This window comes from Pelodiscus sinensis, chromosome 6 (genome assembly GCF_052426305.1).
Source record: "Pelodiscus sinensis isolate ZL-2025 chromosome 6, ASM5242630v1, whole genome shotgun sequence".
Lineage (NCBI taxonomy): Eukaryota > Metazoa > Chordata > Testudines > Trionychidae > Pelodiscus > Pelodiscus sinensis.
In genome coordinates this window covers 113,093,709-113,117,500 of record NC_143057.1, presented here as the reverse complement: position 1 = coordinate 113,117,500, position 23,792 = coordinate 113,093,709, and the positions used below count along the sequence as shown (strand labels likewise).

Below are 23,792 nucleotides of genomic sequence, written 5' to 3'. Positions count from 1 at the left end.
AGTAATTTTATTTGTTTGTGTTTTGTCTGGGTTTTTAAAAAGTCTTTATAAACCTACACACTGAGATATAGGGATACTGCTTATCTCAAGCATCAATAAAAATGCTTAGGGTGTTTTTTGTTCAGCTGTTGATTAAACCATCTGTTTGGAGTGGCAAACATTTTGTATTCTTTTCAAAATAAAAACATATAAAAGATACTGTAGGGCTAATATATTTTATGCCAAGAAAATTTCATGGATGCTTTGCTAGACATTTAAGCACATTAATAATTATTAGTGTAATTTGTGCTAGTTTTTTTTAAACTAATTTAATCATCCCGACAAAAAGTATTTCTGCATGTTTACCTTTTCAGTAAAAATGTAAGAATACTTTACAGCAAAAATAAATGGTCCTGTGATATTTAGAATTACATAGACTTTGCTAACAGACTTAAGTACGTGAGACTGGTGTTAGAGAACTTTATGGAATTATGTACTCTCTCATTAATGTGATCTTTTACCACATATGAATCTATTTGGTTTTTGGATGGAAACATTTTTTTTAAACAAATGACTCCTCAAAAACAGCATTCCTAAAACAAATGCCTGAATTCCCAAATACTGTTCAATAGGAATATTTAAAAGTGTGTTATAAATGGAAGTTACTATGTTTAGTAAGCAATAAAAAGGAATAGTTTTCTTCTCTAAATGTCTTGTCCTAAAAATTAGTCCTATCTTTGAACTTGTGCTTTGTGGAATAAGTGCCAAATTCTTCCCACATTTACATTTATGCCGTCACCCTGGTGTCCTCTGATAGTACTGGGCATGAATGGGTATAACAACAGGCAGAATACAACCTGAATTATGGATCTACAAATCTCATTTTCTTGTTTTTGTATATAAGCCATTTATTTTCTTTACAGCAGACATTCATTCATGTCCCATTCTAACAAAACAAAAGCAACAATCAGAAAACACAACATTGAAATGTCTTTACTGATCCTCTAAAAGGTTAATATTGGCAATACATACATTCCCAAATGGAGTTCACTGATTTCAATTGACATTTTGCATGATCAGGTTCATAGTGATATTTTTTGTTTCATGGAGAAATTTCACTAAGTTCAGGTTCAACACTACTTTCATTTTCATTATTAAAGTTGCAGTATATAAACATACTGGACCTAATGGCCATGTGTGTATGTACATACATATAAAAAAATCAATAATCAGTGCAATCAAGGTGTATCTGTATGCATACATACACACATATATTCATTATAGCGGATACCAAAGTGCTTGAGGGGTAGGGGAGAGCAGCGCTTTTTGGATTGTTTTTGCATTGCATCATTTACTATTCATGCTGGAATTATGTTTGTATTGGAGCCTGCATATTACACCATATTCATGGGAAGTTTGTGCATATTCCTGGAGCTGAAACTTGATATGCAAAATTTCAGCTTAATGTATTTTACCCTTCTTCATTAAGGTGTGAGTATGTATGGGTATACACACACACACACTTAGATATCCTCTGTAATCAATGACGAAAGCCTAGCATAGGTCCATGAGAAATACTTTGTTGTCCTCTGCACTACCTATATTACTCTGAAGAGGGAGTCTATGCTCAAGCAAAACAATGAAAACCACAATAACCACATGCCTGAGTTACCAGCTGCTAAGAATAGTTCTGAACTATTCATTACTGCTGTTTTGGGAGCAAACAGTTAAATATTTAGAACTGTATGGATTTTTCACTTCATTTTATTAGAAGTTAAAACATTTAAGACCCAGGCATAAAAAACAGGGTATTTATTTCAAATGCTATTCTATGCTATTTATTTAAACACACACACACACACACACACACACACACACACACACACACACACACACACACACAGTTTTATCCACAGCTTTATTGTAATGTGTTTGGGGGAAAAACAAAAAACAAACACAACACTTTGTGTCTAAAGAAATTCTTTATACTTTCCAATGCCACCATTTTCAGGATATCTTTTAGTTAACCCACTTGCAAGTTTACAGTAGATTCTGATTTAAATAATTTATTTGAAAAAAAAAAGTTGAAAGAAATATTGCAAATCAAGAGAACTCTGAACAACAGGCATTCTACTAATTGAAAAAGTGCCTGTTTTAAATTAACATGCTAGAGATGTTCACGTGAAAAAAAGAAAGGGTTAAATTTTACCCTTGGATATATTGAGTAAAAATGTAAGAAAGGAGATAGGGCAGCACTGTGTTATGTGGTTCTGAATGACGAACATCCTCTCATGGTGCAGAGTGTACATACAGCGAGGTGCATAACATGGTCTCCTGATGATAGAGATTCTGAGAACAGAGAATGTGTCCACAAGCTGATAGGAGCAGCACAAGCTACTCGCCACCTGTAATGCTGTGTACACTGCTTTTTGGCAGGGAATCAAAACACCCATGATGCTCAGCAACACACCGCAGTGGTCTTGTCATCAGTCAGCTGTGGAGCTAGCTAAGCACATTTTGCCCCTCACTCCACCAACCCTCACTAACTATCTACAAAATTATACAAAAATATTCTAGCAAAGCTCCCAAAATTAGTTCCTCTTTCTTCTCCACCTAACTTCTCCTATCCAGTCCCCCATTCTGCTTCCTTCCTTCTGAGCAGGGGCAGATGACTGTTTTGCGGGACCCCGGGCAGCGTCACTCTGCGGGCCCCCCCCCCTTTGCCACGGCGCATGCGCGGGGCTTTTTTAAGCGCAGGGCCCGGGGTGGCCACCCCGTTCGCCCTGCCCTATATCCGCCCCTGCTTCTGAGTGCTGTTAGCGCTGGGTTTTCCCTTCCTTTATGCTTATTTTATCCTTCTCTTCTTCATCTGTCTTCCATCTCTAATCTAATTGAAGATCAGTTGTGTCCCCAGCCAATCTCATCACCTTTTCTGATAGTCTACCAAATCCTTAGGATTTCAGCAAGTCTGGCATTCACTGTTAGGCCTGCTGCCATTTTCAACTAAAGTATTTCAGGGCTTCCCTGGGTCAGTGACAACCTAGAACACACTGAACACTTCTAACCCCAGGGAAGCCCGAGGCCACATGACATTTGAGCATGGCATTCAGCCCAGAAGACGCTGCCAGCAGTGATGATGCTGAGATCTCACCATACTGTTAATTTTGTGAGTTAGATTTCATCGTGGGCAGACCACTGGCAGCAGCAGAATCAATTGAACAGACAGGAAATACACTGATCTAAAATGATTTGAAAAATCAAATCCAAATTGGCTATTTGAAGCCATTTGTAAGATTGGCTTTTTAAAAACAGCTTACTCCTCCAATAATGTGTAATATTAGCATACGCTAAAATAAAATAAACAGGGAAAGCATAAATGCAAGGTCTCCTATTTCTCTGCTCCCCAGCTATCCTCAGCCAAGTTATTACAGTTAAATATTCTCTGTCCCATCTATTAACAGGTCTTTCCCATAAGAATCTCCCAAGACCAGACCTGGAAACTCCAGGTAATATCACTGTAGTATTTGCCTTATCTTGGATTTGGAATAAGGCAGAAGGTTCCCTATGGGACTGAGTCCTACACTCTTACTTGTCTGCCCAGCTAATGAGGTCGCAGCTGTTATGACTATAAGCACACTCAACATCATGTAAGAAATATGGCTCCACAACAAAAAGTGACATCCTTAAATACAATGAATAAAGAGGAGGGACAGTTTTATGGCTAAGAGTGGGACTCAAGAAATCTGGATTCACCTCCTGGCTCTGCCACAGACTTACTTTGTGTCGTTGGGCAAGTCATCGAAATTTTTCTATGCTGTTTTTCTCTATCAAAAGATGTGAGCTAATATTTGCTTTCCCCTACTTTTCATTTTGGCTGAAAACTCTTCAGGACATGTGTCTGTGCAGTATGTAGCACAATGGGATGCTGACCCTGGTAGGTTGACCACCTGGCAGGTTACAACTGTCGCCTCTCTTTTTTTCCCTACTTTTACAACTTTTATTTTTAAAAAAATGACTGGTCCTAATGGTACTGGAAATACTCATCAAAACATAACTAAAGAATCAATCTATGCCGTGATGCCTGACAATCTGCTGAGAGCCTGCAAGAATAAATTTAAGAGATATGAACTGGCCCCCATTCACATCAGAGAAGGACCTGTGAATTCTAGACTCCTGCAAACATGGCATTTGGAATTTTTTTCATTTTGCAATTTTATTGCAGACAGGTGACCAACACAGTGGCCCTGCTCTGCTGGGTCTAGCTGGGTTTTTTTTGGTGTCTCTCCTGTTTTGTCCTCAAGGGGAAGCTAACGGGATTGCAGGTCTGCTCCTTGCACTGTCCCATGGAACCAGGAAGCCCTGCCACTGCAGACACTCTCTATAACTTCCCTCTTCAATGGATTTCAGGCTGTCTTTCTTCTCTGATGGACTCATACCAAGATAGCTATCCTAGTATTTCAAATTATTATAGCAAAACATTCTGGTGCATGCTCACAGACATTTGAAGAAGGGCCCATTGACTTATTTGGGGACCAAAAACCATCTTTACTAAAGAAACCCACTGAATTTTTCATTTGAAAGCTTGTGTATATACAAAATTTTGGAAGATTTTTATTAAATGGCAATACCGTAAATTAGAAAACTCTTCAAGCATCACACCACTGCATTCCTCAAATAATTAGGGAAACACTCACTGCATGTATATTTTGGATGTTGGGGTCTGCTTGACTGAGAAGTCAAAAGGGAAGTCAAAGCAGATTCCTTCTCCAAAGAAGCAATCAGCTGAGGAATTCATTACACAGTTGCAGGTGTTCAGGAACAGCTGTTTAAAAGCCAGTAGTTCTCAATACAACTCAGTGAAATCACAGAGGTGTTTTCTTTTGCCCAAGTTTTCATATTTGTCTAGTATACACCAAGATTCCTTTTTTGCTGTTACTGACAGGACATGCTATGTTAACATGATAGGGAAAAAATAAAGTGAGTCTTTTAAAAATAAGTTTTTGCATTTGGATCATATTGGCTTTGCTTCATTGGTATTTTCATTGATGCAGTTTAAGCTATGTCAGCAAAACATGATTCTATGATTGCCTTTAATAGAGTTTGCAAATGTAACAATCTCATTAAATACTTGTTTCCACTTCCACTGTCATTGTCTTTGCCACCAAAGCTTTTTGGTCCAAATGCTTTGGAGCACAATCCTTGTCACAAAGCCACTATGTTTTGTATATTTGTATATGTTTTGTATGTTATGTATATTAAAGGCAAGTCTCTTATTAAAAGAAATAGGCACTCATCAGCAATTCCTGTTCCATAAGGAAATGTGTTTCATAAAGACTTTCAAGAATGGTTAAAAGATTTGTTTTAACCGGTTACAAGACAGGAAATAAAGGGTAGGAATAAATGGTAAGTTTTCAGAATGGAGAGTGGTAACAAGTGGTGTCCTCCAAGGGTCTGTCCTCGGACCAATCCTGTTTAACCTATTTATAAATGATCTGGAGATAGGGGTAAACAGTGAGGTGGCAAAATTTGCAGATGATACTCAACCAAAATAAGAGACTGGGCAACAAAATGGCAATGAAATTTAATCTTGACAAATGTAAAGTAATGCATACTGGAAAAAATAATCCCAACGATACTTACAATATGATGGGGACTAACTTAGCTACAACTATTCAAGAGAGAGATGTTGGTGTCATTGTGGGTAGTTCTCTCAAAACATCCACTCAGAGTGCAGTGGCAGTCAAAAAAGCAAATGTTAGAAATCATTAAAAAAGGGATAGAGAATAAGACAGAGAATATGTTATTGCCTCTATATAAAACCATGGTACACTCACATCTTGACTACTGCATGCAGATATGGTCACCTCATCTCAAAAAAGATATATTGGCATTGAAAAAGATTCAGAAAAGGGCAACAAAAATTATTAGGGGTTTGGAATAGGTCCCATATGAAGAGAGATTAAAAAGACTTGGACTTTTCATCTTAAAAAAGATGAGACTAAGGGGAGGAGTATGATAAACTGGTGTGAAAAAGGTAAATAAGGAAAAAAGTAGGTAAGAATAAGGACAAGGAAATAAGGAAAAGTTATTTACTTGTTCCCATAATATAAGAACTAGGTGTCACCAAATGAAATTCATAGGTAGCAGATTTAAAACAAAAAAGAGGAAGTTTTTCTTCATGCAGTGCAGAGTCAACTTGTGGAACTCCTTGCCAGAGGATGGGATGTGAAAACTAGGACTTTACCAGGGATCAATAAAAGAGCTAGATACATTCACGGAGGTTAGGTCCATCAATGGCTATTAGCCAGGATGGGTAGAAATGGTGTCCCTAGCCTCAGTTTGTCTGGAAATAGATGACAAGAGAGGGATCCCTCTTGAGATTAGTCTCTTTGGGGCATCTGGCATTGGCCACTGTCACCAGACAAGATACTGGGCTAGATGGACCTTTGATCTGACCCAGGATGGCCATTGTTATGTTCTTAGCTAATGCTTTGTCCCAGCATGCCCACAGGGCTAAGATAATTAACTTTCATCTGGTGTATTATAAACGTAACTATTTTGTCAGTCAAGTTTAGATTGTACATTTGCTGGGACAGAGAATGCATCTTCCTTTGAATAAGGCAGAGGACCCTAGAAATGTCCGACACGGCCTATATTATAAAATAAGCAAGTAAACAATAATAAAAAAACACTAATGGCAGACAAATAGCCCTTCTTTCAAAACTGCATCTTCGGGAGCTAAGGTCTTTTCACTCCCAGTTTCCATGGGCAAAGTTGTGAGACTAAGGGTACGTCTAGACTACAGGCTTCTGTCGACAAAGAGCATCTAGACTACATTGAGTTCTGTCGACAAAGCAAGCTGCTTTGTCGACATGGTAGTGTAGACGCAAAGGACAGTTTACATGCAATAACACCTTCTGTCGACAGAAACTCTGTCGACAGAAGGCGTTATGCCTCGTAAAATGAGGTTTACCAGAGTCGACTAAACTGCTGAGTTCTGTCGACATTATGTCAACAGAACTCAGCGGTAGTGTGGACGCAGGTATAGTTTTGTCGACAAAAGTCCACTTTTGTCGACAAAACCCTGTAGTCTAGACACACCCTAAATGTGTGCAAAGGAAACTCAAAGTTGGATAAAATGGCAAATTGAGGAGTTGGGGAATCCCTAGTCGGTGAAGAGCTATTTATTTTATTTATTTTAGCCATTCCTATATCTTCCCTCCATGGTCCCCAGACAGGAGGCATAGTTAAAAAAAAAAATCATTCCTCATCCTTATGTCCATCCTATCTTTGAGGGCATATTCCAGATTTTTATCTCCTTCACCCATGGAGATGGAAAGAACAGTATGGCACATTTTTCTCTCAACTTCCCAGTGAACAAGATAAGAGAAGTAAACAATACTAGATATACTCCATGGCTGCATCTAGACTGGCATGATTTTGTGCAAAATCTTGCCGCCTGTCTACACTGGCCGCAAGAATTTGCGCAAGAACACTGACTTTGTAATGTACAAAATCAGTGGTTCTTGTGCAAATATTCCGACGCTCCCGCTCAGGGATAAGTCCTTTTGCACAAATATTCTTGCGCAAGAGGGCCAGTGTAGACAGCCACCTTAATTTCTTGCGGAAGAAAGACAGATGGCTAAATGGCCATCGGAGCTTTCTTGCGCGAGACAGCGTCTACATTGGCACGGATGCTTTTGCGCAAAAGCAAATTTTTTGCGCAAGGGCACATGCCAGTATAGACGCTCTCTTGTGCAAATACTTTTAATGGAAAAACTTTTCCGTTAAAAGTATTTGCGCAAAATCATGCCAGTCTAGACGCAGCCCATGAGTGACCAAAATGGATAAAAGCTTCAGTTTACAGAGGAAAAAAACTGAAAATAAGGAGATAAAATACAGAAAAATCTGGAATATTTTGTATTGGAATGTGCTGGCTAATAAACTTTTATAGTAGATATAATCAAAGGTTTGCAAAACACTTTACATAGCTAGGTACTGTAATGATTTTTATTATGGTAGGACCTACATGCCTAAAGATATGGTTCCCTTTATACTAGGCATTATACAAGCACACAGTAAGAGATGCTTCTTGCCGCAAATTATTATAATCTAGATGGTCAAAGAAAGAACTAGTATTTATATAGGGGGAACAGAGGCACAAAAAGATTGTGACATGCCCAAATTAATACATCCTTCCAAGCAGTGAGAGGTACAGAATCTAGATCTCCTAATTACCGATATGCGTCGAGTGTAACATGTATGATTACTTGCCCTGTGGGCGGGTGGCGTATGTGTGCACCCGTTGCAAGGAGCTCCTGACCCTCAGAGACCAAGTTCGGGCTTTGGAGGACAGGGTGACTGAACTAGAGGAGCTAAGGGAGGTAAAAAGCTATGTTGATTAGACTTTCTGGGACACGGTAGTACTGTCCCACCTCCAGTCTGAGAGCCCCAGTGCTCTTAAGGAGGATGAAAGTCTCAAGGGAACAGAGCATTTAATGGGAGCAGAGGGAAACCATCCAAGTTGGGACCCTCCTCCCAGAGGATGTTGCGGTATCCTCTCGCACTGAGGATACCTCTGAGGGGGAGGGAATGCCAGTTAGGAAGAGGCAGGTGTTAGTAGTGGGTGATTCGATCGTTAGAAACATAGATAGTTGGGTTTGTGATGACTGGGAGAACCGCATGGTCACTTGCCTGCCTGGTGCGAAGGTTGCGGATCTCTTGAGGCATCTAGATAGACTGAGTAGTGCTGGGGAGGAGCCGGTGGTCGTGGTACATGTAGGTACCAATGACGTAGGGAAGGGTAGGAGAGATGTCCTGGAGGCCAAATTTAGGCTGCTAGGAAAGAGACTGAAATCCAGGACCTCTATGGTGGCATTCTCGGAAATGCTTCCAGTTCCACGCGCAGGGCCAGGTAGGCAGGCAGAACTTCAGAGTCTCAATGTGTGGATGAGATGGTGTAGGGAAGAGGGGTTTGGATTTATTAGGAACTGGGGACACTTTTGGGAGAGGGGGAGCCTATACAGGAAGGATGGGCTCCACCTAAACCAGGGTGGAACCAGACTGCTGGCACTAAACATTAAAAAGGCCGTAGAGCAGTTTTTAAACTAAGAGATGGGGGAAAGCCAATTGGTGCAGAGATGCACGTAAATCAGAAGGAGACTTCTCCTAGAGGAGAATCCATTGGTAGAGATTCTCTAAGCTGTAGTCAGAAAGAGAGGAGGGAAGAGGGCAAACCATGGGCCAGAGCAGACAAACAACCGCATACAAAGGAATCCAATGCATCAGGGAAGGGCAGACAAATAACCAGTGGTAAATTTCTAAAGTGCTTGTACACAAATGCTAGGAGTCTGACTAATAAGATGGGTGAACTAGAATACCTCATATTAAATGAGGAGATTGACATAATAGGCATCACTGAAACCTGGTGGAATGAGGAAAATCTGTGGGACACAATCATACCGGGATATAAAATATATAGAAAGGATAGAGCAGGCCGGGTGGGTGGCAGAGTGGCACTGTATGTGAAAGATAATGTAGAATCAAATGAACTAAAAATATTAAGTGAATCAACATGTTCAATAGAATCACTATGGATAGTAATTCCATGCTCCAATAATAAGAAATTAGCAGTAGGGATATATTACCGACCACCTGACCAGGACAGCGATACTGACATTGAAATACTGAGGGAGATTAGAGAGGCTACCAAAATAAAGAACTCTATAATAATAGGGGATTTTAATTACCCCCATATTGACTAGATACATGTCACCTCAGGAAGAGAAGCAGAGAGAAAATTTCTCAATGGCTTAAATGACTGCTTCTTGGAGCAGCTAGTGCAGGAACCCACAAGGGGAGGGGCAATTCTCGATTTAGTCCTGAGTGGAGTGCAGGATCAGGTCCAGGATATAACCATTACCGGACCGCTTGGGAATAGTGACCATAATATAACAACATTCAACATTCCTGTGGTGGGAAGAACACCTCAGCAGTCCAGCACCCTGGCATTTAATTTCAAAAAGGGGAATTACACAAAAATGAGGAGGTTAGTTAAACAGAAATTAAAAGGCACAGTGACTAGAGCCAAATCCCTGAAAGCTTCATGGAAACTTTTTAAAGACACCATAATAGAGGCCCAACTTAAATGTATACCCCAAATTAAAAAACATAGCAAGAGACCTAAAAAAGAGTCACCGTGGCTTAACCACCATGTAAAAGAAGCAGTGAGGGACAAAAAGGTATCTTTTAAGAAGTGGAAGTCCAATCCTAGTGAGATAAATAGAAAGGAACATAAACACTGTCAAATCAAGTGTAAAAATGTAATAAGAAAAGCAAAAAAAGATTTTGAGGAACAGCTAGCCAAAAACTCAAAAAGAAATAACAAAATGTTTTTTAAGTACATTAGAAGCAGGAAGCCTGCTAAAAAATCTGTGGGTCCCCTAGATGCTCGAGCTATCCTTTTAGAGGATACCTTTTAGAGGATACCTATCCTTTAAATCAGCTTCCGTACCTGATGACTGGAAGGTAGCCAACATGACACCAATATTTAAAAAGGGCTCTAGAGGCGATCCTGGCAATTACAGACTGGTAAGCCTAACTTCAGTACCGGGCAAATTAGTCGAAACAATAGTAAAGAATAAAATTGTGAAGCATGTAGAAGAACATAATTTATTGGACAAAAGTCAACATGGTTTCTTTAAAGGGAAATCCTGTCTTACTAATCTGTTAGAGTTCTTTGAAGGGGTTAACAAACATGCGGACAAGGGGGATCCAGTAGATATAGTATACTTGGATTTTCAGAGAGCCTTTGACAAGCTCCCTCACCAAAGGCTCTTGTGTAAATTACATGGCCATGGGAAAAGAGGGAAGGTCCTTCCTTGGATTGAGAACTGGTTAAAAGACAGGAAACAAAGGGTAGGAATAAATGGTAAATTTTCAGATTGGAGAGGGGTGACTAGTGGTGTACCCCAAGGGTCAGTCCTGGGACCAATCCTTTTCAACTTATTCATAAATGATTTGGAGAAAGGGGTAAGGAGTGAGGTAGTAAAGTTTGCAGATGATACCAAACTGTTTAGGATAGTCAAGACAGAAGCAGACTGTGAGGGACTCCAAGAAGATCTCACCAAACTGAGTGATTGGGCAACAAATTGGCAAATGAAATTTAATGTGGATAAGTGTAAAGTAATGCACATCGGGAAAAATAACCCCAACTATACGTACAGTATGATAGGGGCTAATTTGGCTATGACAAATCAGGAAAGAGATCTTGGAGTTATCGTGGACAGTTCTCTGAAAACTTCCACACAGTGTGCAGCGGCGGTCAAAAAGGCAAATAGGATGCTAGGAATTATTAAGAAAGGGATAGAAAATAAGACCCAGAATATCTTACTGCCCCTGTATAAAACTATGGTACGCCCACATCTTGAATACTGTGTACAGATGTGGCCTCCTCACCTCAAAAAAGATATTTTGGCCTTGGAAAGGGTTCAGAAAAGGGCAATTAAAATGATTAGGGGTTTGGAACGGGTCCCATATGAGGAGAGGTTAAAGCAACTGGGACTTTTCAGTTTAGAAAAGAGGAGACTGAGGGAGGATATGATAGAGGTCTATAAAATCATGAGTGGTGTGGAGAGGGAAATAAAGAAAAGTTATTTATTAGTTCCCTAAATAGAAGAACTAGAGGACACCAAATGAAATTAATGGGTAGCAGGTTTAAAACTAATAAAAGAACGTTCTTCTTTACACAGCGTGTAGTCAACCTGTGGAACTCCTTGCCAGAGGAGGCTGTGAAGGCTAGGACTATCATAGAGTTTAAAGAGAAGCTAGATAATTTCATGGAGGTTAGGTCCATAAAAGGCTATTAGCCAGGGGATCCTTGGTGTCCTTGGCCTCTGTTTGTCAGAGGCTGGAGAGGGATGGCAGGATACGAATCGCTTGATCATTGTCTTCGGTCCACCCTCTCTGGGGTACCTGGTGCTGGCCACTGTCGGTAGACAGGATACTGGGCTAGATGGACCTTTGGTCTGACCCAGTACGGCCGTTCTTATGTTCTTATAAACATGTAAAAAACAAATCCAGATTTGAAATTTGAAACTGGCATGAGTTCCTGAAACGATGAAAACAGAAGAAACCAAAAAAGGCAATGTGATTGTGTTGGGGAAAGATATTTTGTACATGCTCTATGAAACCGCACACAGATTTACCTAGGAAGACTCATTAGGTAACATATAAGTACAGAATCTGTTGGTATGAAATAATGTTCTGAGACTTATATCCTTATTTAAATCCACTACTTTGGGTTCAAACGTGTTATTCTACTCCAAGTTAAAAGTTTGTCGTCTTCTTGTAACAAAAGGTATGTACAGCCCCCAACAGTGGCTGCACTATAGAAGGAAAAGTGCTAATAAAGTGCTTTGAGATCATAAGATGAAAAGTGTCATTCATTCATGCATTCACTCATTCATTCAGCCAGCCAGCCAGCCAGATTGGAGATTGCTGTGTAGGCCAGACTTATGTTTTCTTTCCCCCACAGTCATTGCAGTGTTTCTGAATAAAGACGAGGCAGATCATGCACTGTTTGGAATGCACCTTGTCACAATAGAGTGAATTTTCAAAGATGACATTTCAGCCTTAACTCTGAACTTGCTGACTTTCTGTTTAACTCAGACCCTGATATTATTTGACCTCTGATTATTTTTACTGTTTAATTGTCTTTGCTTTCAAAATCAGCCATCATTTTTTGTAAAAGCAAGAGACAACATATTTTTTACAACTGTATAAGAGCATTTACATATTCAACCAGCAGACACTGCTCCTCAAAATCCTTTATAAACCATTGTATAAATAATATTGAGACCAATTTAATGCAAATAATTTAATAGAAAGAAAAATAATATTTTTATCCTATCAGCTAAGCCCAATGCTATCTATTTAGTCAATTTAGTCTACATGTTGCAAGATATATCAATATATATGTATATACACACACATATATATACATACTCTGATCCTTTTAAAAGATGCTTTATTGTTTTAGAGATAACAATGGTACAATCTAAATCTATGAAGTTTGCAAATGATTTCTCATGTTACATATTAAGGTATATCACAAAGCCAAAGTTATATTTATACAAATACACATATTCTATGCATCTCTAAGAATCTTTGTTATATTCTTGTCACTGGATATTTACATTTAATTTATCACATTTTCTGATTAGGTAACAAACAATACAATGAAAGTATTTGGGAAAAATAAGTGAGTATTTATGGATTTGGTTTTATTTACTGTATATGTAGGGAAAGACAATTTCAAATTTCAAAAATTCAAAGAGTACAATTTGCCTTAAGAATTATTTGGTCTACAAATTTTGTTTAAAAAAACAAATTTGATAAGTGCTTAAAAAGTTAATTAATTCAATAGATGTAAAATAGATTTGTTTAAAAAGAAATCTGTAAACAAGGAAGAGGTCTGATAACATTGTGCAAAAAAGTCAAAATGCTTTTGGTTCATGTGAATTCAGAATCTGCTCGAAGCAAACTTCACTACAGACTTATAGGTGAAGGTAGAAATTCCTACCAGAAACACCTACCAACCTTATTTACACAATAGGACTAGACCACAGACACCATCATAACAAAACTCTTTCCTTATAACAAATATACAACAGTAAGAGTGTTTGTCCTAATGTGGTCAGCTGTCTACAGGGAAATATTTTTAATTCTTAAGAAATTATGGAAAATCATTGTATGACAATGATTAAGGAAATAGGAAACATGCATTATAGCACACAAATAGACTGTATCAGAAAAAAAAATCGGTAAAATTCCAAATCCTGGTAAAAGCTAATAATTAATTTTAAATATCAGATAGAAAACAGCACTGCTTCCTTAAGGATCTGTGCCTTGCGGCACATATGTGGCTTTTATAGCACAATGCTATTCTGCCATTCCAGAATATTCAACAGTACATTCTACTGTATTTAATATTATCCATATTATGTACTGGCTTGCTTCAAAATGTAAACAGCTGTGAGGAATATATCATCTGAAGTTGTCATATAAGCTATTAAAAGCTAAAGTTTCATCTAAATTAAATCCACAGCTAACTTCAAGCATAAAAGCACTCATAAAAACCTTTGGGGGGCTATTAAGTATTTCTGTAAAGAGACCGTAAAAACACGTAGCTAAGTAAAGTTTAAAAATAGGTATGGTGCCTTTTTAGCTTAAAAAAAAGTCTTTTACTAAAAACTTCTGTTTTCACAATTACCATATTTCAACAATAAAAAAATACATATTAATATATATCCAATATCACAAAAAACACAGTAATTGGCACATTTAAATGAACTGTATGTAGCATTCTAGCCATGTTGGTCCCGGGATATTAGAAAGACAAAGTGGGAGGTATTATGTTTTATTGCACCAACTACTGTTGGCAAAAGAGAGACGCTTTCAGATTTACACAGAGCCCTTCTAAGCTTGTCTCTCTCACTACCAGAATTGGGTCCAGTGAAAGATGTTATTACCTCAGCTCCTGCACCACTCCCATTTGATTAGTGATATACATATGCCTATCCTTTTCACCTTTATAAGATGAGACTACAGTCTCTCATTCAGAGGAGTAAATGAGCCTCTTTAAAATACGCTAGTTTGTAAACTTCAATTTTAATTGGGTTTACACCAAAAAAAAATCCATCTCATGTTAATTTGTTCATATATTCTACTAGACTGATTACCACTTTACTCTTCCTAATACACACATTTACAGGTCATGCAAATATGATTATCACACGTGGAAAAGTTGTCCATATTTCCATGTAAAAGATATTTGATTATATCTATTGATTTGAAAAACTGTCCAATATGTTTTTAGCACAAATGTAATGTTACAGCTACATATATATATATAATAGTGCAGCATAAGGAAATCTAATAGGAAGGTGCAGAAAAGAATGTCATTCTTAGTCACACTAAAACTTAGAAACTATACTTACTGTAATACTGTATCATCTCTATTAAGGCTATTTATAAATTTACAATACATTACATTCAGATAAATATTTTTACAAACTATAACATACACTTGTTAAGCTTCCTTGGTAAAAATAAAAAGAAAGCGAAGAAGAAATCTATCAAATGTTGGTAGAACAGAAAAATCAAATTAAAAGCTATTTGGATCTCATATAAAGGATTACGTACAGCTGATTTTAACTGCCTATGAGACACATTTAAAGGTAAGATTTGAAAAAAATATATTTATTTAGTTGAGATAGTATCAATACTTCTTCCCACAAAAAATTAATCAAAGCTATTTTCTACAAGTATATATCATATTTGGAGCAGGGGAAGAGTGGCAAACTGGGTAATTATTGACTATATCTTTATTTATTAAATAACCCATAATTCTTTTGGCAACAGCTGGATTCCACTGGTTGACACCTGGTATCACACATGCAGACAGCAACTGATGCAGTTACTTTTATAGCTCTAATTCAGGTATCTCAGAAAATAAAGATGTTCTCCCTGTATTCTGGGCTTAGACCCATGTAAATTTCTCATAAATCCTTTCCACAAATCTCTTTTAACATGCAAATCCATAAATCATCATAATACTGACAAAGAAGTTAACCAACACGTGAAACTAATGCTCATTCTATCCAGAGCCATGTACAGGTAAAACTACCCAAACCTGAGGCATCTTTCCAGAGCTCTCTTTGGCTGAAAATCAACATGACCAAGACACATTTGTCCTCGTGGTGTAATTAATCACGTCTAAAAATCTTGTCACTTGACCAAACTTTGATTATCCTTACCTTGTCTACAGTCTTTATTGATAACTCTATCCACTTGGAATTGGGTTCATTTGTAATCTTTTAGATCAAATAAAGCAAAAGAAAACACAAAAAAGCTTAGCAGGCAAGCAATACTTACTGATGATGGTAAACCTGGTGGAACTTTTCGAACTTTCTTTGTTTGTACTTCTGCAAAAAGATAGAATGCCACTGTAAGAGGTGTTTACTTTGAAATTTGCTGAACAACCACCTTCCTTATATTTCTTACAGCTTTAGTCTAGACTTTTAGCATTTTAGTAAAATAAAATGCATACTATTGCTACTTATTCAGATCAGGAAGACTGGTTATGTAAAGTTGAGGAAAACAGTGAATGTGAAGATTTGGAGCTTTAGATAATTTGCTCCCTCTTTACATGGTTTTGTTATTAAAAAGGATGCTTGTGTGTGTGCAACCAAGGGAAAGCAAAGAATCAGCTAACATTAAAAAACCTACTTGTATTGCCAGCCGGAATTAGAAGCATGCTCTGTCGCTTACTTTTACTATAAAATATTGTTCAATAAAATGCAACTTCATTTGTTATTTTTAAATGGAAAGAAAAACTTCAAGACAAAATAACTCACCCATAGAGGTACTGTGAAGAGGCCTCCTTCGGGGGTTATTGCTAGAATACTGATAGTACTGAGAGCCAGGTTTCGTGGGTGAAAGAGCTCCTGGGTTGCCAATATCCATGTCACCTCCAAGGAGACTTTGCTAAAAGATTTTAAAAATACATATTGTGAAATCTCTCTCTCTCTCTCTGCGATTAACCATTTCTTAATGCTTAAAATAACACTGTAAAAAACCTGCATAAGGCAAACTAAAATACTATTTTAGAGCCTCCACGATTTGAAGTACACAGTACTAAACATTTCCAGTTTAGGGTCTTTCCCTTTGCTATGGATGCTTTATAGAGTAGATTTTTAAAAAAAATCCTAACATTTCTTACAATTAAAGGAGACTTACGCCTTTTATGCAAATACAATCATTGTTTAGCATCAACTTTTGAAGCCACATTGAAGAAGTATATTTGAGTACTATTTATTTTCTTCACAGCAAACAAAATGTGTCTGTATACATACTTTTGGTAACCACAAGCCTTTATCCCATTCCTAATATTGTGGTTCAATGTATAATGAAATAGCTACACTAACTATCTGCATATAGAAAAGATTTTTGTGTCCTAAATGAAATATACAAAGTAGGTATCATACAAAATACACACGCCAAGTACATAATATTTGATTAAGATGTGAAAATACAATTATACAGCACTGAAAATCCTGGTTAATATGCTAAGTTATTGAAAAAAAAACCCCAAAACATCTAAGACTATTGGAGAGCAACAGCAGCAAAAGACTTTTAAGTATATCCAGTTTATGTTTGAATTATAACTAACAAAGATGCACACCCACAAATGCAAAATTTAGTCATGAAAGGACTCTTGGTTTCTATGAAAAAGCAGGAAACAGTATCTGACCACAATAAAAGAAAAATTTTAATCTGTAAGAGAGTATGAAAGAAGAACAATTTTCTAAGAGTAAGACTCTATTTGCTATAAGCTACATTGAAACTTACCCATAATATATAAATCCCCTGATTATACTCTGCATTGAACACATTGTTCTTTTAATTATTCTGATATGCAATAAAACAGGTGTAGATACTACCATTTATATTAAGAACAAATTTACCATTTAATAAAGAAATTTTAAAATTAAGTACCAAAAATCTAACTTTATCGTTACTTGTAATCAACTTTTACTGACTGAACTAATTACTGTACTTGATAAAGTACAGAATGTGTTTTCCCTAATCTAAATTCTAATCACCATGTCACTCACAACAGACTTAGTAATGCTTCACTAACACACTATTCACATGCAAAATACTCTAAATAGGCCAATTATGACTCTGCCCCTGTTCCCTGGTTAACCCGCTGAGAACTGAAAAATTTCACAAGGCAGTCACCAACTAAAACAAAGGCTCCTTGTTTTAAATTAAGACAGTCTTTTTCATTCCTAAATAGCTCAACAAAGTGGCATGTCTTCTAATGAAAGCAGTTGGTCAAATATGACCCATGAGCTGGAAAATCAGAAATTAAAACATTCTTATTCACTGACTATACTTCTAGAAACATCCAAAGCTAACTTTTGATTCTATAAAACTATCTTACTTTTATTCCAGATAAGCAATGTGTAAATAACTAATAGGTTATCAACAAAAAGTAATCCTTGATTGATTCTCTTTTAGGGCTTTTTACATAATGTGCTGTCTAGCATTTGGCTTTATAGAAATTCCAAAAGGGTGTAATTTTATTTTCACGGATTTTAAAAATGTGAGAATGTTAGTCACAACTTTCTTGTTGCTAATATCTTTAAATTTAGCAAATATTTAATATACACCTGTGGTGACTATGTTCTTTTTAATATACACCTGCAGTAACAATATTTGCAAGTGAGTCACATAATGGCAAAGAAATACATACAAAACTCCCTGAAAAAGTTATCAACTCATTCTGAATATACTATTGAAATAAACATAATTTTATTGAATGTCTTTTATTGAATAATTCATTCAATGTATGAAAGCCTGCTAGCCACAAAAATCCTACTCAACCATATATATATATTTTTATCAAACATACATTTTTCACATAAAGACAGACCAGTTCATCTGTACCTGGACTAATCATATGTCTAGTGGTCTTAAAGATTTAGCTCTCTACATCCATCCTACTTGGTGTAATATGATTTTTTTAAATATACATAGAAATGGAGTTTACATTCTTGTACAAATAACATGAATCTTGGTTAATTTAATATAATTTTCCACACATTTTGTTGTTCTATTCATTAAATGCCTGGAAAAACTGTGATTTCTACACAGAAAAAAACAGACAACAATACTGGAAATAAGCATGATAAGAATCTTAAAAGCATCCCATGTTTTTTGTTTAGCTATTGCTTAATTTTCTTTGTCTCTAGGGGTTTTTTTTATAATAATTACTAATTCCTTGATAACAAACGCTTGATGACATAAATCTACAAAGTTAGATAATAATATGTCGATTACATATAAAGCAACATTCTGGTACTTTGGACACTTGTGAACGGAAATATGCAAAAATTTAAGAAAGACTGCAAGAAAGGACTTCCAACATTATGATACCATTTTGCTTCCTTGTACGGTTTGTTCGTTCAAGGAGTCGATGTATATATTCTTGATATATTAATGTGCATTACCTTTGCATGTACACATGGTCACAATTAATCCTACATATTTTACTGTAATTTCAGTATTTGCTGAAAAAGCATTGCTGTCTCTTAATAAACTTTTATCATAATCACAAAGACCAAATTCTTCTTTTTTTAAACCTTCGTTGTTCACTGGGACAACAAAGTCATTCTTCAAGGCAACAAAACCATGTATTTCTGTCCAATTAAGGAGCCCTCCCTAAATACTCCCCCTTGGAAAACTGAGATAAATTATGTATATGTATATGTACTTATTCTGTGATGCAGGTAGCAAGTAGCACAATGGGCATTTATTATTGTTCAGCCTACATGCCGCATTATTAATGGCCTGCAACAAATAGAAAAGATAAAATGTTTACAAACCCGTGACACCAGAGATTACATAGCATTTAAGGCTCTTTGTCCATATTTGATCTTAAAGTGTATGAATTATTAGACGTCTGAAATACGTATTTGCCATTAAGAAATGATGCCTTGCAAGTTAAATGTTATATCTGCTAAACTCCTCTCCTCATTTTAGACAGGGTTAAAATGGTTGCATGTTTTTCATTTAGCGCAATCTAATGTTCTGATGTTATCTTTGTGTCCCACCAGCATGCTACCCAGGAAACACAGGAAACAAGATGTTGCATATTTTGAAGCTAAACTATATAAACCTTACAGACATATTCTTGCAATTTAGCATACTCTGTGCAAATCCCAGCCCTCTGTACTGTATAGTTTGTAGTGTACATTGTATTCTCAAAGACAAAGAACATAACGTAAGAATTTTCCAGTCAGATTTCAAAGTTTGAGTTAAAAAACAAATCAGAGAAGAAAAGCAATCTCAACACAGCAAGATCCATTACCAGATTCAGACATCCAGCAGTTTTTTGTCAATTTGGATGCTTTGTTTGTTTGTTTGTGTTTGTTTATTTGTTAGTTAGTTACCTGGAACTCAGTCTCTGTTTCTAACACACCCTCAACCCTGTCTTCTTTTAATTTTAGCCGGGAAACCTTCACTTAATTCAGTAAATGAAACCACATATTGAGGGTTATTTAAAAAAAAACCAAACCACCCCACTGTATTTATCAAAATGATTAATACCTGAGTGGTAGTTTAAAACAAAAAAAAACTGGACTGTTTTCATCAAAATCTGAAACTTTGCTTTTTAAATCAAAATGATTTTTGCAACCAAGTAATTGTTACACTTCAATCATTTTTTAAAATATGAGTGAAAAGTAGATTTCTGTAACTATTATTTTTACCCCTTAATTATAGATATGAGTGAGATTAGAATAGGATGAGTGCTGCCTTCTATTAGTATATAATTGATTCAGATGAAAGGAAAATGACCTTGAATGTTGTAATCTGGGTGTGGGGTGGAGGAGAAAACCCTCCACAGGTTAGGAGGAAATATGTACAAAAAGGTACTTTGCTGGATTTACCATGGATTCTGTTTTTTTCATTCCCCATTACATGATGACCAGATATCAAACACGACGACATCATGGGGGGATGTTTTAGAACAAAGAAAAACAGTTTTCAATGAAACCAGATTAAGCTCCTTTTCTGAACTATTGCCAAATGCTTGAGTGTTGAATCCATGTTGGAGCATTCTAGTGCTTGCACAGCTGCAATTCTATTCTACGATCACAAACCTACATGATGTATAGTGACTGGGGCCCACATATTCCCACAGGAAGCAAAAGGGCCTATGGGTTCAAAGAAGCATCAGGAGGGATTGCGTGGAGGGGAAAGGTGACGGCACTGTAGCATTCTTTCTTGTCATGTGGTTGCACAAGAACCTCCGCACTACTTATGGTGCTGCCATGTGGCACTTAGGATCCTGTCGGTTGGCCAACAAAGAGATGGGGATAGGAATTCAGTATGTTATGCTCTTCAGGAAAATAAGCATAGTGCAGAGATCAAATGCATTATGCAATTCTGTTCTGAGCAGCACAACAGGTATTCCCACACAGAGCATAAAGAACTATCTCTGCAGCACGGAAAGCTTTGTGAAAAATATTATTGTAGCTGGGAATGGGCGGCGAAGAGGAGTTCAGAGCAGTGTTTAGCTTCAATGGAACCCTGGGCCCATAGGACCCTCCTAAGCATTTCTTGTAGATCACCAAGAAACCTTATACAATAGTATGGGACCTCCTCTTCCAAGCAGCTTCTGGCTTGCCTCTCCTTGCCGATGCATATGACAAGAAGGGAAACACAGACAAATCTGTGTAGCAAACTGACTTTGTCCAGATAAACAAGGCTGAAGGCTGAGCTTACTGTGAGTATAAAATGCTGAACTACTACTGGTGTGTGTGTGTGTGTGTGTGTGTGTGTGTGTGTGTGTGTGTGTGTGTGTGCGCGCGCGTATGTGTGTGTGCACGCACTAGAAGATTTACCTGGCATTAACTTTTGTTTTGTGGAAAATAAAATGAAAATGTACATGCTTCATACGCTTTACCGCAGCAGCTTGAGGCCAGATGCGTAGTGCCATTCTATGGCCGCTGCAGCACCAGCAGGCACAGCATGCATGCCCAGCTGGAGGATGGACAGACAGACACTCTCTGCAATATATAGTAGATCGCTGTCCTGTTCTCCACTCCTACCCTCTGCTCCCGCAATGAAGTTATATCTGTACAGGTCCCCATCACTGGCCCCTTGCTGCCCCCCTGTGATCATTATGCAGAATAACTGACCCTGCTTTCCATCCCATATCCCATTCCCAGCACATCCCATTTTCCTGGCAGAGCCAAATCCTTACTTTGCTTTACGTAATAACAAGAGGAAGCTGTATATCAGCTGTATACCGTTTGTTCTTGTACAGAAACACACACAGGCTACGTCTAGACTGGCATGATTTTCCACAAATGCTTATAACGGAAAAGTTTTTCCGTTAAAAGCATTTGCGGAAAAGAGTCTAGATTGGCACGGACGCTTTTCCGCAAAAGCACTTTTTGCGGAAAAGCATCCATGCCAGTCTAGACACGGTTTTGCGTAAGAAAGCCCCGATCACCATTTTCGCGATCGGGGCTTTTTTGCGCAAAACTATACCATGTTGTCTACACTGGCCCTCTTGCGCAAAAGCATTTGCGCAAGAGGGCTTTTGCCCGAACGGGAGCAGCATAGTGTTTCCGCAAGAACACTGAGAATCTTACATGAGATCGTCAGTGTTTTTGCAGAAATTCAAGCGGCCAGTGTAGACAGCTGGCAAGTTTTTCCGCAAAAGCACTTGCTTTGGCGGAAAAGCTTGCCAGTCTAGACGCAGCCACACACTCTTAAATACATAGTAGATAATACACACACACACACACACACACACACACACACACACACACACACACACACACACACTTACTTCATTATAATGCTTGCAAATCATGCATCACTTTAAACTAATAAGTTCATTTCATCATATATATTATAAGAATTAGAGGAAATCACTTTCTTCCTGTAGAAAGAAAACTTACTATTTTTTCATAACCCTTTCCACACACTGTGATGTAAAAGCCTTTAGGAAGAGTGATCGATCTGCCTAGGTTTAGGAGGAAATGAAAGTTTGTACTTTCACCTTGTTTGCCCTTTGTCACATTCTTACTTTAGACTATGGACTCAATTTGCACGTTCTGAAGTGCTGCCTCCACTACTGTACTAATCCCACTTTGCCAGCCAGCGAGGCCAAGTAGCACAAGATCATAGCCACACCTCCTCCATACACTTTTCCATGTGACTTGATCCCTGAAGGAGAAAGGCTCAGCTCCTTGTAGATGCACCACAAAGAACATTATTATGCACACAATAACGGACAGAGAACAATCTAATTGCTATAGATTGCTTATACACCATGAGGCAGTATATTATGTTTAATTATGAATTTTCAGGGAACCAAAAGCAAGGAGAGAACAGTGCTGTGATTCTCCTTTACATGAAAAAATTAGTTTTCAGAACTTTCCCACCCCACAATCTCAATCAATGGAATTTGTCTCCTAAGTGCCTAAATCTTTTAAATCGGTTAAGCTGATTGCAATCATGCCCAAACACCTTTGAAATTCTGAGATTTTGTTTGTTACAAACTTGCAACCTAGTCAACCTGAATGTGTCAAAACCACACGCTGGTTGAATAGGAGTGTTGATCTCTGTCTCATCTTCTGTGATTTTATTTCCACAGCATTCTAGCATTTTGAGATAAACTGTAGCCCAATCACTTTCCCATATGTAGCTCTGGGATAAAAATCTGAATCGTACATTTTAAATGGTGGAGGAAGAGAGCTCCAAATTGTTTCATCATCCAGGGTTCTGCCTCTTCTTCCTGTTCTGAACTATATTTATGAACTTTTGATTTGGTAACAATTGTGTTGGCTAAGCTATAAAGGCATTCCATACATTCTCTGAATTGTTTCTCAGTTATCTCCCTCTGTGGTTTCAGTTCTTTGTTAATTATATTATTAAACCAGATTTCCACTGAGACGCTGACGGTGTCATCTACCCATAATCTGCCAAGTCCCTTCAAAAGCTTCTTCAATGACTTTTGAAAGTTTAGCACCTCTTTGTAGAGCTCTCTGTTGTGTAAAATATGCATGCTATGTTTTTATCAAAAGTCCTCATGCTTAGTGCAAATATCAACATACTCATGGTGGCTGAATAGGCAAATATAGAACCAATTTATTGAATTCCACCAAATGTATTTGTGAAGCAGAGATGTCCATTTTCCTTTTCATATAACAAACCATAACTCTGAA

The 23,792-nt window shown here is 37.4% G+C and overlaps 1 protein-coding gene across 22 annotated transcripts in view; it reads right to left on the bottom strand.

The window, feature by feature from the left end:
* The window catches only part of TCF4 (transcription factor 4), a 336,615-nt gene that overhangs the window by 120,874 nt on the left and 191,949 nt on the right, over nucleotides 1–23,792 (bottom strand). For all 22 annotated transcript variants that reach the window (XM_014570220.4, XM_075932639.2, XM_014570224.4 and 19 more), the window contains 2 exons: nucleotides 16,398–16,527; nucleotides 15,916–15,965 (listed from right to left, as the gene is read on the bottom strand). In XM_014570220.4, the coding sequence (XP_014425706.1) occupies nucleotides 15,916–15,965; nucleotides 16,398–16,527 (180 nt within the window). The remainder of the gene's footprint in view (nucleotides 1–15,915; nucleotides 15,966–16,397; nucleotides 16,528–23,792) is intronic.